At 44.0% G+C, this 18,741-nt stretch overlaps 1 protein-coding gene across 1 annotated transcript in view; it reads right to left on the bottom strand.

The window, feature by feature from the left end:
- Positions 1 to 18,741, bottom strand: part of LOC146797786 (uncharacterized) — a 420,200-nt gene that overhangs the window by 91,116 nt on the left and 310,343 nt on the right. Inside the window, exons 11-14 of the mRNA XM_085624971.1 lie at positions 14,015 to 14,101; positions 13,603 to 13,636; positions 10,139 to 10,240; positions 8,142 to 8,243 (exon numbers count right to left, since the gene is read on the bottom strand). Of these exons, the coding sequence (XP_085481097.1) occupies positions 8,142 to 8,243; positions 10,139 to 10,240; positions 13,603 to 13,636; positions 14,015 to 14,101 (325 nt within the window). The remainder of the gene's footprint in view (positions 1 to 8,141; positions 8,244 to 10,138; positions 10,241 to 13,602; positions 13,637 to 14,014; positions 14,102 to 18,741) is intronic.

The following is an 18,741-nucleotide window of genomic DNA, read 5'->3' as shown; positions in this document are numbered from 1 at the left end:
CGTGGCAAATGATATAACAAAAATGTACTGTGTTCACTACCTTTGTAGCTGAGCAGTGCATTGAATTAAACATGAAAACAAGATCATGCTCCAGTTTTTAACATAGGAATAGTGTCTAGACCACGACCTGGCCACCGTTCCCCGCATCCGAAGAGTAACCACTGGCGGCAGATCATTCTCCCACCTCGCCGCCAAGGCATTGGAACACCCTCCCCAGCCGCCTACGGCAGACTGAAGACCTTCTAACCTTCAGGAGACTCCTCAAGACCTGGCTCTTCGAACAGTAGCAGCTCTTTCCCCCCCCCCCCCCCCCCCCCCCGCAGCGCCTTGAGACCCTCATGGGTATGTAGTGCGCTTTATAAGTGCCATGATTGATTGATTGATTGATTGAGTGTCTAGAGACACTATTGATACAGGTGTTTTTGTCTAAATATGGTAAGATAATATACAGAAGGGATCATAACGTAAAAATGAGTTCAGTTGCAAAGCTTATCCAGAGAAAATATATTCAGTTAATGTTCAATAACTATGAGAGAAATTAAGACTTGTATGCAAGCATTCTACAAAGCATTATAAAACAGCATTATACCACCCTCTAGCAAATGACCTGACCCGAAGGTATCAGAGCGCTTTACATGAGCACTAGTTACGTTACGCAAGGACACATTCCTTTTTGTTGGGCACGGGGAGATTAAGTGATTTGCCCAGAATCACAGCATGTTGAGCGTCCTTGCCGAGACTCGAAACCGGTTCCCCAGATTTGAGATCGACCGCCTAGCCCGTTAGGTCACATGCTCTCCCCAGGTGGAGCGGATGAACTCTATAGTAAATGGAACCATACTATTAGTTTTCATTAGTAGATTGCCTTGCATTAATGCAACACCTGATATGTTATGTTCTTTCTGAACAACAGGCCAAACATGAATTGGATTTATGATAGTAAGAATCAAGTTCTACAAAAAATTGAATATATAGAATGTTTTGTGACAAATAAAAGCATGATATGAAGACCATCTATGGCACATCTCAAAATCCACACTTGAAAAAGAATGCAGACTTGAGAAAGAAGGTTCAAATGGATGACAATGAAGAAACCTTTAAGACTATGAAGGGTTGCGATTAGTAATTTAGATTCATAAAATGATTACCGTGGTGAAATGTAGCACATTTTGCTGAGTATGGCATTACCACTAGCAATCAAATTGTGTAGTGATTAAATGAGCTACAAGCACCCAACGTAAATAAATTATTTTGAGTGAGTCTGAAAAATATGTCAGAATTGTTGTCACATCTACAAGTCCTATTGAGGGCTTTTGGTGCTTATTGTACATCAGAAATCATCGATTTTTTTCAACCAATCACAATCAACTGCAGACAGAACTTTAGACACATTAGGCCTTAAATGGTACTAAGGAAAGTAGAGCTCATAAATTAAAATGAGTGCATGCCATTTTGCATGCCAAATTCCATACTGGCATCAGTGTGGATTTATTGAGAGGAGTAGTTTGGTACCAAACACTCCTGTGTTCAATGAAGACATCATGGTGCTGTGGAACTCAAGTTGTCAAGTTTCCAGCCCATGTACTCTCTATAGCTTCCCTGGCACAAATTAATAAGGAATGGACCCCAATATTTTAGGGGCATATCTGCTCCTGCAGATATGCCTTCACTTGTGCTATAGTGCACCCTACCTTAGGGCAGTCAAAGAAAAAGGTATCACCAAGTTAGGCCTAGTAAAGTGGCTTGAACAGTGCATAAAGGTGTATATTCATTTATCAGGAATACTATTACAATGTATACCAAAGATGCACTCCCACTGGGAAGTTACAGACACCTTGGTCAGCAACATTCAAATGCAAGCCATTCTTAGACAACATATATGTAATTAATTAAAGATACACCCAGAATATTATTCTTTTCACTCAGACTCAAAAGAAAATGTAAAGGCATATGGTACTGAGGAACTTATTCAAGGCTTCTTGAACCACTTACATGTGACCCACAGAAGTGAAACTCTACATGGTATTCTATGCACAACATGTGTGACCCTAAAACTGATCCATGTGCAAAAGAAATATGTTGCATACCTGCAAAAACGGATTTGCAGCTTATATGTTTTACATCCATATGTGAAAAGTTTGACCTCCCCAACCGGATAAGAGGTATCTTCCTTAAGGGATAGCTGTTCATAAAACTAGTGTGGTATTAAAGTACCTGAAAATGACACAGAGATTTTAGTATTCTGGGTGATGATTTAAGAGAGACTTGTAACTAAAACTAACACACCGCACACACTCCATCTCTCTCTACCTCTCTCGTTTCCTCTTTCCAGCTCTCTCTCAAGGTAGTTTATTTGTATAATAGGAAAGAAGATTACGAGTTCCCCCACTTAAAAAGGTAGGATTGCTCGTAACATGTACATCCATAGCAACTTTACTGGTCAACAACTTGGTCCTGATAGCTTATTTGCTTGAGAAAGTGTGAAGGTAAACTCAGTCTGATATTTTAATGTTCATGCTATTAGACTTTATTGTCCATTATACAAGTTACATTGTTTGTAAAAACAGAACCAAAATCAGCACAGTCTAGATTCATTCATTATGATTACTGACATTTTAGGTTTCTAACTTTCCTGACCACAAAGTTTCACCCTCTTGTAGACATAACAACACAAAAACATGAATAGAGTACATCAAGTGCGCTAACTTTTTAAAATGTGTGAAAGGTAAACATAAATTTGCTGGAAGGAAGTGGAGAACTAATAATTTCACTTTGATCCATTCAGATTTCTTTCTAATATATGAAAAGTGCACGTTAAAAAAAAAAAAGTAAAAATTATTTCGGGTTGTTGCATTTACTCTAAACGTATTTAGAGAAGATTTCTTTACCTCTCATCTCGAATGACTGAAGAAAGACTACTGTGTAGGGTGCTTGTGCTACTCAACAGTTTAGGTGATACATAGTCTTCCCCTGAAGCGTCATAGTGTTTGGAGTTTTAGAACTGTTATTCCATCAGGGGCGGCTCCTCCAAAATGGCGGGGGAACGTCGCCCCACAGCCTGCGCTAACAGATGATAAATAAAATGACAATACCCCAGCTATTGTCATTTTATTTATGCTGTGTGTGCCTTGCTATCACTATAGGGCAGGGTGGGGCCGGACATGTAAGGGAGAGAGGAGAAGTACAATGCACTCAGTGTGCGTGTGTGCTTGGCCGGCCACCCTAGGCCGGCAAAACACACATGCCCACTTATGTTTCTCCAACCCGGCTGTGTTACACAGCCGGGTTGGAGAAAAGGCACAGGCTCCATTGCACTGTCTGAACGACAAACGAGGCTGCTCAGACCCATCCTGGCACTGTTCTCATGTGAGAGCAGCGTCTGGAGTGGGGGTGGAGCCTGTGCCCTGTGGGCCCATCCCCTACCGGCCGACGGCGACGAGAGGTGCAGCGAAGTGGCCGCCAGCAAGAGCAGAGCGGCAGGTACGTTTTTATTTTATATTATTTCAACCCTCTCCCGCCCCAAACCCTTGCCCTCCTCCCGCGGCCGCCCTACTACTTAAGATAGGTGGCGGCCGTCACTGCATTCCATGTTCGGCGACCTGTTCAGCTTGTCTGGTATGACCATACCATTTCAAGGAAATATAGTTTGTCGATCTGCTGTATTTGGGTCTTAAGGAGCTACTCTCACCCCTAGCGCAACTGAAGTTTCCTCTCAATGTGGCTAGTAACAGAGATGCACTGACTTGAAACGTCTGTCAATCCCACCTTAGTTCTTCTGAGCGAGCTTCGGTGCTTGGCACACAATCCATCTATTCTAATTTTTCTGGTTTGCAGTGATGAAAAAGATATCATTTCCATGGGTAGATCTGGGTCACTTGTGCTGTATGTGCTGATTTCACTGATTCAGAAACCACAGCGGTAATGGAGTACAGAGGGGATAGAATGCTTCAAGGGACTATAGCGTAAACAAGCAAAGCGTGATCTGTGAGCATCAGCTGCCAAAACTCATAATTGGCACAGAATACCGATTTTAAAATTATTCTGTGGTGGCATAGACTGAGGGGAAATTAAATTAGGAAGTAAAGAGGCGCACCCATAAAATACCACAGATTTCAGACATTTGAAGTAGACCAATAGAACCATGAAGAAGTATTATACAGTTTCCAACTTGCACAATTTGGTGAAAACCGACGAACTGAAAGGGGTTAAGCTGCATGTAGGCTGGAGCACGATGACATGTAAGCAGAGGGCACTATGCATATTACCTATGGCACACATTTTTAAATAAACTTACTACACAAAAGTAGTTTTCGGGCCTGCTAATAGGCGACGAGACACCACAAAGTTGGGAAGCAGACAGAGGCAAGACAGTTGCGTAACATCTCTCATACATGGGAACTGAAGTTAGCATGTTCTCTTCCATTCCTTCAGCTCAGAATGACTCTTCTGGCTTCAGTGCTTACAAAATGTAAAACAAACTTCTGGTCTCAAGCTGCAGCATTTTGTTTACTTAAACATGCATTCACAAATACATGCTGCTTACCACAAAGGATAAGGTACAATGCTATTGTTTTACACACGCTCTGTCCAACAAACGGTGCCACATCATACAGACCTCTGGCCAAGAAACACTATTTACTGGCCCCAGGGGCAACACAGCCACTTTCACATACATTCTTTCTGTCCTTTCCCAGTCCTGCTCCCTCTGATCTTCATGAAAGAAATTGAAATCCTGAGATATGGCACTCACAGGTCGTATGCAAAAACAACAATTGATGGACAGAATGCAGAACAATGTCATACATTCACCCCAGTACAGAGATCTGGGCCTAAATCCATCGTTTTTTTGCTCACCATGCCAGTTTGAACCCAGCCATATGCAAATCAGTCTTGACCCTGTGCCTCATGGGAACAGTCCAGCTCGAACTGCCAAGCCAGGTCCTTCCTGGACTGGAAACAAGCATCCTAGGACCGGTTTCGGGGTTTCACCCCTCTTCAGCCAGGATAGCTTGATTCCTGTGGCATGGAGAGCACGGGACTCACGTCTGAGAATACCCGTCCCACTCAGGGTGACAAATGCAAAAACAACAATTGATGGACAGAATGCAGAACAATGTCATACATTCACCCCAGTACAGAGATCTGGGCCTAAATCCATCGTTTTTTTGCTCACCATGCCATTCCAGTTTGAACCCAGCCATAAGCAAATCAGTCTTGACCCTGTGCCTCATGGGAACAGTCCAGCCCGAACTGCCAAGCCAGGTCCTTCCTGGACTGGAAACAAGCATCCTAGGACCGCTTTCGGGGTTTCACCCCTCTTCAGCCAGGATAGCTTGATTACAGTGGCATGGAGAGCACGGGACTCACGTCTGAGCATACCCGTCCCACTCGGGGTGACAAATGCAAAAACAACAATTGATGGACAGAATGCAGAACAATGTCATACATTCACCCCAGTACAGAGATCTGGGCCTAAATCCATCGTTTTGTTGCTCACCATGCCATTCCAGTTTGAACCCAGCCATATGCAAATCAGTCTTGACCCTGTGCCTCAAGGGAACAGTCCAGCCCGAACTGCCAAGCCAGGTCCTTCCTGGACTGGAAACAAGCATCCTAGGACCGGTTTCGGGGTTTCACCCCTCTTCAGCCAGGATAGCTTGATTCCGGTGGCATGGAGAGCACAGGACTCACGTCCGAGCACACCCGTCCCACTCGGGGTGACAAATGCAAAAACAACAATTGATGGACAGAATGCAGAACAATGTCATACATTCACCCCAGTACAGAGATCTGGGCCTAAATCCATCGTTTTTTGCTCACCATGCCATTCCAGTTTGATTTGCATATGGCCATGTCTGAACTGGGGTGGCAGAGTGGGCTAAAGAACGGTGATGGATCAAACCCAGATCTGATGACTGGGTGTGAGTGTTTGATTGGTTCTGATGCTCCGTCCATCACCACCCCCTTTTGTACCGCTTTGTTTGCCATAAGTTGGCAGGGTATGCTCAGACGTGAGTCCCTTGCTCACTTTGCCACTGGATTCAAGCAAGCCTGGCTGAAGACGGCTGAAATGCCAGAAACCGGTCCTAGGAAGCTTGTTTCCAGTCCAGGGAAGGCATGGCTTGGCAGTTCGGGCTGGACTGTTCCCATGAGGCACAGGGTCAGACTGATTTGCATATGGCCATGTCTGAACTGGGGTAGCAGAGTGGGCTAAAGAACGGTGATGGATCAAACCCAGATCTGTTGACTGGGTGTAAGTGTTTGATTGGTTCTGATGCTCCGTCCATCACCACCCCCTTTTGTACCGCTTTGTTTGCCATAAGTTGGCAGGGTATGCTCAGACGTGAGTCCCTTGCTCACTTTGCCACTGGATTCAAGCAAGCCTGGCTGAAGACGGCTGAAATGCCAGAAACCGGTCCTAAGAAGCTTGTTTCCGGTCCAGGGAAGGCCTGGCTTGGCAGTTCATGCTGGACTGTTCCCATGAGGCACAGGGTCAGACTGATTTGCATATGGCCATGTCTGAACTGGGGTGGCAGAGTGGGCTAAAGAACGGTGATGGATCAAACCCAGATATGTTGACTGGGTGTGAGTGTTTGATTGGTTCTGATGCTCCGTCCATCACCACCCCCTTTTGTACCACTCACAGGTCGTATGGCCAGTGCCTGGATCTGTGCATTACCCAGATAGAAAATTGATTCAGTACCCACAGCTAGTAGAAATTTCCAAACCAAATCATGTTCATTGAGGTCTAAAGTAGGTATTATTTGACTAAGAAGTGATATTATACATTCAGAGCCCAGTTATGATTGCAAAAGCCTCTTGTTCTGTTGAGAGGCATGGATGGGGTTGTACGGTAAAGTGAAAACTATGAATGGGAGAGTTGGGGCTTCGATGTCTGGTTCTAAGTCTAAGAGCAGCACCTAAGGGTGACAAAGTTAAAATTATGATCCTAGTTATTAATTACATATACTATTGATAATATTTGCTACAAGTGTGATTACCAATACAGTATCCTGGTGCTAAGAAGAAAATCAGCACTTAAAGCTACTGCTAGACAAACTGAGGGAAACCTGAAGAGATTCATTTTAAGTTTTTCCTGAAGACTAAGAAGTTGGGAATAGACCTAATCTCCAGGGAGAAGGAATTCCAGGCAGATACCATCTGGAAGAATAATGAAAGGCCACCCTGGTGCATCTTCTCTACCTTGGGTACTGCTGAGAGAGTGCTGAAGGGGAACACAAGGATAGGGTAGGTCAGAGCCATGAGAACACCTGACAAGTGCAGAGGGTACCTTTTGCATGAAGTATTTAAAGCAGATCTAGAGGCTCCTTTACAGGAAGCCAGTGTAATGACTGCAAGAGCTCCAAAATTGGTGTCCAGTGGGGTAATAGCAGTAAAAGATGGTCTGTCGTATTGTGTACGCGTTGGAGATGATGGGCAGTGTAGGAGGGAAGGCCAAGGTAGAGTGTGTTACTTACTGCTTGCAGAAATGTGCAATGCATGTTAACTGATACAAAAGGCAGAACCCTGCTAGACACTTTCAGATGGGAGTAACAGAACACCGCAACTCTGGCCACTTGTATTTTAAAGGATAACTTGTCAAACACGACACTGAGATTTTTCACCACCCTGGTAAGGCAGGAGGCAACAGTAACCCAAAGCGTCAGGCCCTCATAAATCAGCGCCTGTGACACTCACACAAAAATTATTGTAAGTAGTAAGTACAAATGAGTAACACATGGACATAATGCACACATCTCAGGTAAAGTATTGTCTAGATCACAAAACTTTAAATCTAAAAATCCCACAGTGGAGGTTGGTGACAAGATTACTAACGCATACATTCTATGCAAGTTGAAGTCTTTGTTTATGCTGACTCTTGATTTTAATGGTGTCATTGCCTATGGCTTATTGTGGATCAGTATTTGCTATATTGGATTGACCCTTTTACTAACCCAAGCTTTATTATGCAGTCTATCCAGGTACTGATGTCGACTTTCCCCTCTCCACCTTACAGAGACTTGCATAGACATATAGCATTGTCAAACTTCTAAAAAGCAGGATCTTATCTGAAAGGGTGGTTAGTGTATTAATCACTAATATTATGGTTAGTGATCATCCTCCTGTCTCCTATAACTTACCGGACTGCCTGCGCCCGCGGCGATGGCTAATTCCATTATCCAGGTTGAGGATAGAGAAGCTCTTCCGACCCCTCTCTGGGCTGTACATATACTGTGGAGGCTCTGAAAACAACATGGCAGAGGTGTGGTGAGTTCAGAGGAGAAAGGAGTGCTACTTATGCAGTGGTGTCTTCAGGAACTGTACAGTTATTTCTGCAAATGTCATCAGTCTATGATCAGAGTTCAGCCGTATTGGGAGAAACAGTGGTCAATCATGTACCAAGGTGAGGGTGTACAGTTACTCCGAAAATGGTGCAACAATAATGACACCTTTGATAAAGGCACTCATTTGGGGATGGGGTTCCTCTAATGGAAACCCAAACAGGTACATTTCTGTAGAGGATTTAATTTTAGTTTGCCGTCGAAAGGAACCAAGGATTCTACAATTGTTGCCCTTGATTAATAGAGTGGGTTTGGTGCAACATGAGTGAATGCAGGCGAACGAGGACATCAGGGAGAAAATACAAAGGGTATAGTAGTTGTAATGGGAAACAACCTTTACATTGCGGTCTAGATGCCTTTACAATGCGGTCGTTACAACGACCGTGTTGTTACAATGCAATGCCATTACTACGCAAGTTATTACATTGACTTGCAGTAGATGGCGCTCTAACACAAGGAATAGTATAATTTACTATTCCAACACCTTCCCTACTGTTGCGTAGGCTGGAGTGGGAATAGTAAATGATACATTCCTAATGTTACAGCGCCATCTACTGCAAGTCGATGTAATGACTTGCATAGTAATGGCATCGCGTTGTAACAACACGATCGTTGTAACGACCACGTTGTTACGGAACGCGTTGTATTTGCATGCGTTTAGCATGCTATATTCGATGTAATGAATAAAAGAGTAACCATAAGGCCAGGCTTACTGGAGTAATGCATTTCTGTGGCCATGTCATTTTCTGCATAATAAATTGATTTGCTACATTTGTCTTATAAACTATCACCTATTGCATAAACTGCAGATTTCAACCAAAACTATTTTTGTCTGTAGCTCAAACGGATTAACAATAACTAAATGCGTGGTGATCTGTTACCTCACTATGGAAGGCCCCCCCATAAAGGTTGACTGGTCATCTTTCACTTGTTTTTTGCTGTATTTAGTTTTTAAGGTAGCACTAAGAATGTGAAATCTTTGCACAGACAGTATTGCCATGCGTAAAAAGTACAAAATAATGAAGTAATACTATTACAAAATGTGCCGCATTATGCTGCATAAGCTGCCTTTTCTTGCAGCATAATTTAGTCAACACTGCTGCACACTGTTTTTAGTCCAGCACACTGGTAGATTGTGCCGTAGGCTTATTCTTTGTGCCTCATTTAAAAAAGAAAACTCTGTGTAAAATCACCTCAACTTCTATCAAGAGAGGGTCTAGGTCACTGGTGACATTGATTTCGTGACATCTGATCTGGATATTTAAACATGTACTGTTGCTTCTCTTGAGATCCTGATCAGCCCAAAATATGACGGAAGGAATATCGAGTGGACACAATATCGTGACCAGAATATCAAGGCCCAAAATATCGACCAGTATGTATGTAGAGATTTTCTAAACCCAACTCCACATATACGTACCTTGATAATATATGTATCTTGAAGCTGCATTGGTGTGAAGTTGAGAAAAGTAGATTTAAATCCCCCTCTGTGCATTTACGTGCTTAATATTTTGGTTTTCAATATTTTGGTCACGATATTGTGGCCAATCGATATTCCTTCCACGAAATTTTAGAATACAATCAGGGATGTGTCGCTTAGAGAGATCTGTTACATTTAGATCACTTCCATTGTTCAGTATCAGATAGTGACCTACAATCTACAACTGTATTAACAAGGACTGGAATTACACGTGTTTGATCAGATGTGAACTAGAAGAATCAAACCTGAGAGACACGATGATGATGATGCGCACACAATGATGCCCTGTGCATTCCTGCTGGCCTGCATCCATTACCTGACTGCCTCCTGGCCTGTGCGTAGCCCCTGGAGTCATCCAGCCTTGGGGAAGAGACAGTTTTCTTAAGGAGCTGTGGGCTGAACTGGATGTCTGATGAGTCTGGAGAAATGGCAAAACAGAGATCAGTAGGACATCAGAAAAGGCTTAAAGATATTCAAATGTTCACTCAGTGAATAGACTCACTGCTCACTGATGACTTCAACAGCATGATAAAGATGACTGCAGTTAGCTAATATAGGGGGCAGTGAGCTAAGAATATCTGCAGCTCAGAAAAACAGGGACGCAGGTATCACTTAGTATCTGAAGTGAACTAGTGATAATTTCAGCAAGACATTGGTTTGAGAGCTAAAAATCAGTGAAGAGTGCTGTGCATGTTTGCATCTAATGAGACATAAAAATGCCTCTGGAGAACTCAAGAGAGCTATGGGTGTCTAGAAAGCAATATATGTTTACAGAAAGTTGAGGGTTTCAAAAGGAAGTTAAAGATATCTGCAGCGATCGAAGGATTCCAGCAACAAGCCATGGATCCCTACAGCATGATGGTATGTCTGCAGAGAGTCTGGAATGCCTTCTGACAGAGTATGTTTGCGGTAAATGAATATTAGCTAGGCACGAGTCACTACCAATTTGATCAAACGTGTCGAAATCGGGTGAGTTCAGATAGAATGGATGAGTCGGTCTGCCCATCTTGTGGCCATGGTGAAGAAACGGTGGCTCATGCCCTGTTTTTTCACCCTGAGTATGGTAGGCTCAGGGCCAAATGGATAATTCTTATTTGCAGGAACCTGTGAACCACATACTGTGGGGAGGCCTGCAGAATTTTACAATCGGACACCGGCAGACACATTGTATGTGAAGTCTCCAGGTACTTATTTGCTATATGACAAATGAGGAGTAAAGACGTTTTACTTCCGGCCACCTGAAAGGACTGTAGTACTGTAAGGCCGTTAGAAGAACCTCACATGGGGGAATTGTGTCTTGGCTGACGTTTCAATTAATGTTTTAACCCTAACCTACTAACTAGTTGAGAGCATTGAATCCTTCTATCAAGTTGATGGTTTTAGTTTTAGCCCTTTGAAAAGCAATGTCCCTTTTTTAACATGCAGCGTCACTTTTGTGTATATTCAATCAATCAGGGGTTTATAAAGCGCGCTACTCACCCGTGAGGGTCTCAAGGCACTGGGGGGGGGGTGCAGTTCCGGATCAGTCGAAGAGCCAGGTCTTGAGGCTCTTCCTGAAGGTGTGCAGTGTGGGGGGAGCGTCTGATGTTGACTGGGAGCTCGTTTCAGGTCTTTGCTGCAATGTAGGAGAATGCTCTTCCACCTGCTCTGGTTCTGCGGATGCGTGGGGTCTCTGCCAGGGCGAGGTCAGCAGAGCAGAGATTCCTTTTGGGTACCTGAAAGGATACTCTTTTGTTGAGGTATTTGGCTCCGATGTTGTGGAGGGATTTGTAGGAGTGGGTGAGTAGCTTGAAGGTTACTCTCTTCTCGATGGGGAGCCAGTAGAGGTCTCGTAGGTGCAGGGTCATGCACTCATGTCGCTGGGTTCTGCGGTCGAGTCTGGCTGCAGTGAACTGGATGGTTTGGAGCTTGTGTATCAGGGTCTTGTTGATTCCGGCGTAGAGGGTGTTACCGTAGTCCAGTCTGCTGGTTATGAGTGTGTGGGTGACGGTCTTTCTGCATTCGGGGGGATTCCACTTGAAGGTCTTATGGAGAATGCGAAGGGTGTTGAAGCAGGTGGAGGCGACGGCGTTGATCTGGTGGGTCAGGGTGAGGGAGGAGTCTAGGGTGATGCCAAGGTTCCGAGCGTGATACGTTGGGGTGGGGGGGGGGGGATTCCGAGGGCAGGGGCCACCAGGCGCTGTCCCAATGTTCAATGTGGGATAATGTTTTACTGATTTTACCCATCTACTATTAATGTATTTAAATGTTCGTTGTAGGCCATTTTTATCGCTTTGTATGTTGCACATAGTCTCACTGACTCCGTACTTTTAACGTTTTTCATTCGCATGTCTTGTTTACGGCAATTGGCCAAAATAAAGATTATTTACTGACTGAATGGTAGTAGCGAGCTAGGGACATCTGCAAGCAACAAGTGTCTGCACAAAGGGAATTATAGCTGCAGCATACTAAAAGTCTGCATTGGGGTTGTGCTTTCCACAGCATGATATGAATGCCTACAGAGACCTTACATATGATGAGGGCTCAGCACAAGTGGTCTCATGAGGGCTAAGTGTCTGAAATGCAAATGGTTCTTATGTTAAGTGCTCGCATACCCTCGGGTCAAGTTTGCGCTATATATAACTCCCAAAAAGAAACATAGGACATAGGAAGTAAGTTTGTAATATCTGCAGCAAACTAATGATGTTTGGAGAAAGTCAGTGATGTCATTAGTTATCTAAAGTTACCTGGAGAAAGCTGTGGACGTCTCCAAAGAGCTAGGAATCTCTGCATAAAGTTACGTATTTTATCAGGTAGATAAGAATATCAACAGTATGCTAAGAACGTCCGCAGTGAGTTAAGGATGTGTGTAGCAAGCAAAAGAGCTGCTGCTGAAAGCGAAAGGTGCCTGCATATGTGCAGATAGGTAGGAATATGTGGAGCAAGCAATGCTGTCTGCAGTGAACAGTGAATTCCTACAGTGACTAACTGATGTGTGCAGCAGCAAGCTAGAAATATGTGGAGCAAGCAAGAATGTCTGCAGTGAACAGTGAATTCCTACAGTGACTAGCTGATGTCTTCAGAAGCAAGCTAGAGATATGTGGAGAAAGCAAGGATATCTGCAGTGAACAGTGCATGAATACAGTGAGTAACTGATGTCTGCACAGAGGAGTGCATGTTTGCAGTGTACAGGGCAGTGCTTAATTTGAGCTGGGGCTTTCTGGTGCTAAGCACTGACACTTAATTTGTTCCCGGAGCTCGGCACCGGCACCTAATTGTCAACACCATACTTGGAACAGTCCACCACATGGTGGCACTGCTCATCTAATTTAGAGAAGAGCAGAACAACTGTAGTTTTGGAATACAATATACATCAAAATTGCTAATGCCTGCCTCCCCAGCCATTCCTTTAGCTTTGGGTACCTGGAATAATCTAAGCTGTCGCATTTACATGCAAGAGAGATCATTAGTAGTTGTTTTGGGAGCGATGACCAGGGTGATGGGTGGTGCAAGCTGCAGTGGCCTCCTGGTCAGAGCCCTGGCACTTCATATTTTACAAATTAAGCACTGGTACAAGGGATGCCTAGAGTGAGCTTTGGATGTAGAGGGTCATTTATGGATGTTGAGAACCATCTCAGGATGTTTAGAGGAAGACAGTAAGTGGTGCAGCATCCAAAAGAGGCTTCCTGTGTCGTAGCATAGGAGATGTACACAATTAGATCCCAAACCATACAGCCAGATATGGATACACACACATCTAATGTCAGCCTCACTATGTATTAGACAGTCGGTTTTACTTACACTGGTAGCTGTTCTCGAGAAGGACCTGCTTTGCCTAAAAACAAAACAGAATATGGTGTTAGCATGTCAGGAATTTTTTTCACCTGTTCCCACTTCTCCATTTTCACCTCAGCCTTTTCTTCATCCTTGCCTTCTCCTTTCTGTCTCCATCTTTCACAGCCTCTTCTTCTCTTCATGTCGTTGCTACCTCCACCCCTCCTAAGGCACATTCGGTCCCTGCAATCCGCCCATCCAAAGTATAATGCCCCTTCTTTCCTTCTCCTACATGTAACAGGAAGATCGCGGAATAATGCACAGCATAGTGAATCCAGAAAGATTCACGCTGCAAAAGGATGATGATAACACAGTCACCCCAAGTCTTGAAGAAGGGTGGCTGTGGAAACTGTGGGTTGAGCACTCGTTGCTAAGTTACCTTCTGGGGGATGGAAGCTGGGTGATTCTCCACAATCAGTCGGGTCAGATAATGGATCCATAAACGCTTTTCTTCTTGATTCCTGGCCTGGAAGACACAAGTAAATTGTCAGTCATCACGTTGCATGAAGTCAACCTGGATCAATATCAGTACAAGATGGTTGATAAAGCACTAGCTGCTGCCAAACAGGAGAGAGGTCTTAGGGTTATTAAATGGGGCAATATAAAAGTTATTAACCCCTTCAGTGCCCATGACGAGCTGGACTCGTCATGGGCCGCGGTGGCGCTGTGCCCATGACGAGTCCAGCTCGTCATAGACCCCGCCCGCTAATGCAACGGCCGGCACTGGGCGGGGAAAGGGGCGGGCACTGAAGGGGTTAAACAGTGTAGCAGGGAATGGAGTAAGGCTGAGGTGCACGAAACATGGCATGACAAGTCACTGGTGAGTCCTATCCTGTAGTGCTGCAGCCATGATCTGCAGACTGACTTTTGGAGGTTGACCGATGGGAATCAAACTATATCAGAGTTTTCACCATAAGTCTTTTAGTCACCTTCCACTGTCTACTGTGGCAGAAATTATAGTTGGCCTGTTATAGTATTTATTGATCCAGTTGTAGCATATGGGTTTGGGAATATTTATAAGTGTATAAACAAGAGAAAAGGCAAAGGGTAATTCCACTAGTTAAAAAGAAGTACAAAACCATCACTGCTAAAAACCAATAACAAGTCTAAAGCTGCAAGTGGAATCTATGGTTTTCCATATCAATCAGTTTGCCAGATCTCCAAAAACACAGAGTAGCAACTGAAAATATTTGAAAACATTTTAACTGGGGAGCTGACAATCAAAATGAACCTCACATTGTACCAAGCGAGCAAGTGTCGGTAAACAGCGTTTAGTTTGCATACTAAACAACGCATGCCATAACAACACGGTCGTTACAACCACTGCGTTATTATTTCGCATACCGTTATAACGCAAGTCAGAACAACGACTTGCGTTAGGGGGCAGAAGGTGTTGGATTTAAAATACAACACCTTCCCTAGTGTCCGCACAGACTGAAGTTGGAATAGTAAATTATACTATTCCAACATCTAGCGCCCCCTAAAAGCAAGTCGTTGTTCCGACTTACGTTGTAACGGTCTGCGAAATAACAACGCGGTCGTTGTAACATCTGCGTAGTTATGGCATGCGTTGTAAACGCACGCGAAAAAACGTCCTATACTCGCAAGTGTCATGAGAGAGACTGTCAAGAAAATGTTGGGAAATTGAAGCCAAACAGGGCATCTTACAGAAACTATTTCCTAATGAAGGGGTTAAACAGCATAGTTCTGACAGTCTTTTCTGAAGAGCACTATCAAAAGACCTGCCCAGCTTCGCTGTCTAAACTACATTCTCTAGGAAAACCCCTACTTGGGCATCCTTCCAGTGAGCCTAACGATGGCCCTGCACAAGGCTAGAACACAATAGCCTTACTTACCAGAGGGGGCTCACTCACCCTGGGGCAACTCACAGAGTTGTAATAAACTAATAAGGGCTAAGGGACATATGTACAAAAGCTTTTTTGCAGTAAGAAATGGGTAGGAATGGATCACAAAAATGCTTTACATATGTACAAAACACAAATTGCGATTCAGCAACATGCTACCGAATCGCAATTTGTGTTTAGCAATTCGGTATTTGGAAGCAGTGTGTTTAAGGCATCCATTCCTAATACCGAATCAGAGCGATATGTATGAATGAAACATTCATTTTTTATGGACACGTTTAGGGTGGTGGTAACCATTTGCAAATGGACTGGGGTCCTCAGTAGGCCCCTTCCCCTTTGTGAATGTAGAAACAAATAGTTTTTAACAGCAGGCAGTGGTAGGACCACTGCCTGCTCTTAAAAAATAAAACCTAAATATTTAATTTTACTTTTTTGAAACAGATCCAGTTTTCCTTTAAGGAAAATGGGTTCCATTTTTAAAAAAAATATTGCTTTATTAAAAAGCAACCACAGACATGTTGGTCTACTGACGTTAGCAGCCCACCATCCCTGTGATGGCAACAATTCCTAGTGGGTTGTCAACTGCGACCTATCTCCTTACTATTCATGAGGTAGGTCAACGCGACTCCATTAGAAATTGCTAAATGAAACTCAATGAGATTAATACATTAGAAATTGTGATTTCCTAATTGCGATTTGCAAAGAATCGTAATTAGGAAATCACAACCCCTAAAATGTGTACATGTGGCCCTAAGCCTCATTTAAAACACTGTGCTGGACAAAGAACCCTTCAATGTCCCCACCCAGACTATACTAGCAGAAAATTAAAGGCCTTTTTTATTTCCATAGGTCAGTCTTAAACATTTGTATTGGTTTCTAGTCAATAAAATATTTTTTTAAAGAACAAAGCCCAGGTGTTATATATAATATCAAATGTATATATTTGTCATACATCAAAACTGTACAATGAGGCATGAGAGCCTTGTTTCATCCAGGGCCTCAAAGGTTTGGGATCATGTTCAGTTTTCGATACTGTTCTGAAGCGTCCTACATGTGTTGAGTGATATGCAAAAATAACAAAATAATCACACACAGAAATATAAGTGGTGGCTTTCAATTGCAGAAGCTGTGGTTATCTGACACAAACAGGAATACCAGAGATAGTCACATGCTGACCTGTGTTTTCCTATCTACCTGAAATGGTGGGTGCTGGGAATATTGAAGCTAAAATATTGACAGGTCACAATATCCGAACCAGAATATTGAGGGACAAAATATCAAAAATTAAGTTTATATAGGTTTCTATAGCTAACTTCATACATACATACCATGGAGATATAGATCTTCAAGTTCACCTAAAACCATTCACAAACACAATAAGGGAGACATTGGCATTGCCAGTGCCTACTTTATTAGTTGCCTCCATGCTGGCCCACCAGGCTCTGAAACCGGATTCCAGGGTCTTAAGCTTCCCAGTTCGTGGATTGTGACTACGGATGACCACTCCGACTCGCCTCAAGGAACTGAGCTCACGAAATGAGGCAGAAAGGAGTCAAGCAAGCATTATCAGCACAACATCCTCCTTCCCTCTTGTATCAGCATCAGTTGGTCACTTCCCACTCAACAGCTCATCATCATGGACTTAATAGCAAACCCTCCCTGAGCATGATTAACATCAGACCATCGCAGAACATGAATCACAGACTTGTTCTTACCATGATCATACATGTAGGAACTTACACAGCAACAACATATGGTTCTACAGACTCACTGCCACAGGATGGCAACATGGTTTGCAAAATAGAAAACCTCTAAATAAATTAAATGTCTGATTTGGCTTGGATTTTCTGCATCTATATGTTGATTCATGCGAGCAACATCTTGGTTGGGGTCTTAGATCACAAAGGTAAAAATCTCTGCAATGGACCAGTTAAGTGTTTGCGTTGCGTATACCTCTTGGGATTCACAACTTAGAAAAACAGGATGGTTCAGGACTTTAACTCCCTTTTAATTTAGGGCTCTTGCGTGTGAAGAAAAAGACACACAATTGATGGACGGAATGCAGAACAAATCAAAACATTCACCCCCAGTCAAGAGATCTGGGTTAAATCCATCATTCTTTTGCTCACTATGCCACCCCAGTTTAGACCTGGCTATATGCAAATCAGTTTTGACCCTGTGCCTCATGGGAACAGTCCAGCTCGAACTGCCAAGCCAGGTCCTCCCCGAAACCGGTCCTAGGATGCTTATTTCCAGTCCAGGGAAGGCCTGGCTTGGCAGTTCGGGCTGGACTGTTCCCATGAGGCACAGGGTCAAGACTGATTTGCATATGGCTGGGTTCAAACTGGAATGGCATGGTGAGCAAAAAAACTATGGATTTAGGCCCAGATCTCTGTACTGGGGTGAATGTATGACATTGTTCTGCATTCTGTCCATCAACTGTGGTTTTTGCATTTGTCACCCTGAGTGGGACGGGTATGCTCAGACGTGAGTCCCGTGCTCTCCATGCCACTGAAATCAAGCTATTCTGGCTGAACGGGGGTGAAACCCCGAAACCGGTACTAGGATGCTTATTTCCAGTCCAAGGAGGACCTGGCTTGGCAGTTCGGGCTGGACTGTTCCCATGAGGCACAGGGTCAAGACTGATTTGCATATGGCTGGGTTCAAACTGGAATGGCATGGTGAGCAAAAAAACGATGGATTTAGGCCCAGATCTCTGTACTGGGGTGAATGTATGACATTGTTCTGCATTCTGTCCATCAACTGTTGTTTTTGCATTTGCATGAGAAGAAGCATGATCATTTCGGCCCTGGATTTATACTTTATGAATTGACAACTGAATAGACCCAAGAGGAGTGATTTTGCTGGGGCCTGTATGTGGGTAGCATTTCTGGATTCACTGTACAATCAATCAATCAATCAATCAATCAAGGAATTTGTATCGCGCACTACTCACCCGGAAGGGTCTCAAGGCGCTTGGGGGAGGGGGTCTGCTACTGCTCGAACAGCCAGGTCTTGAGCTGTTTCCTGAAGGCGAGGTGGTCCTGGGTCAACCGCAGGCGGATGGGCAGGGAGTTCCATGTCTTAGCCGCCAGGTAGGAGAAGGATCTTCCTCCGGCGGTGGCTCTCTGGATGCGGGGAACGGCGGCGAGGTGCGCGGATCGTAGCTGGCGGGTGGGCGTGTCGAAGGTAAGGCGGTCGTTGAGGTACCTTGGGCCCAGGTCGTGGAGGGATTTGTGTG

This window comes from Triturus cristatus, chromosome 9 (assembly GCF_964204655.1).
Source record: "Triturus cristatus chromosome 9, aTriCri1.1, whole genome shotgun sequence".
Taxonomy (NCBI): Eukaryota; Metazoa; Chordata; class Amphibia; order Caudata; family Salamandridae; genus Triturus; species Triturus cristatus.
This window is presented reverse-complemented; position numbering and strand designations above follow the sequence as displayed.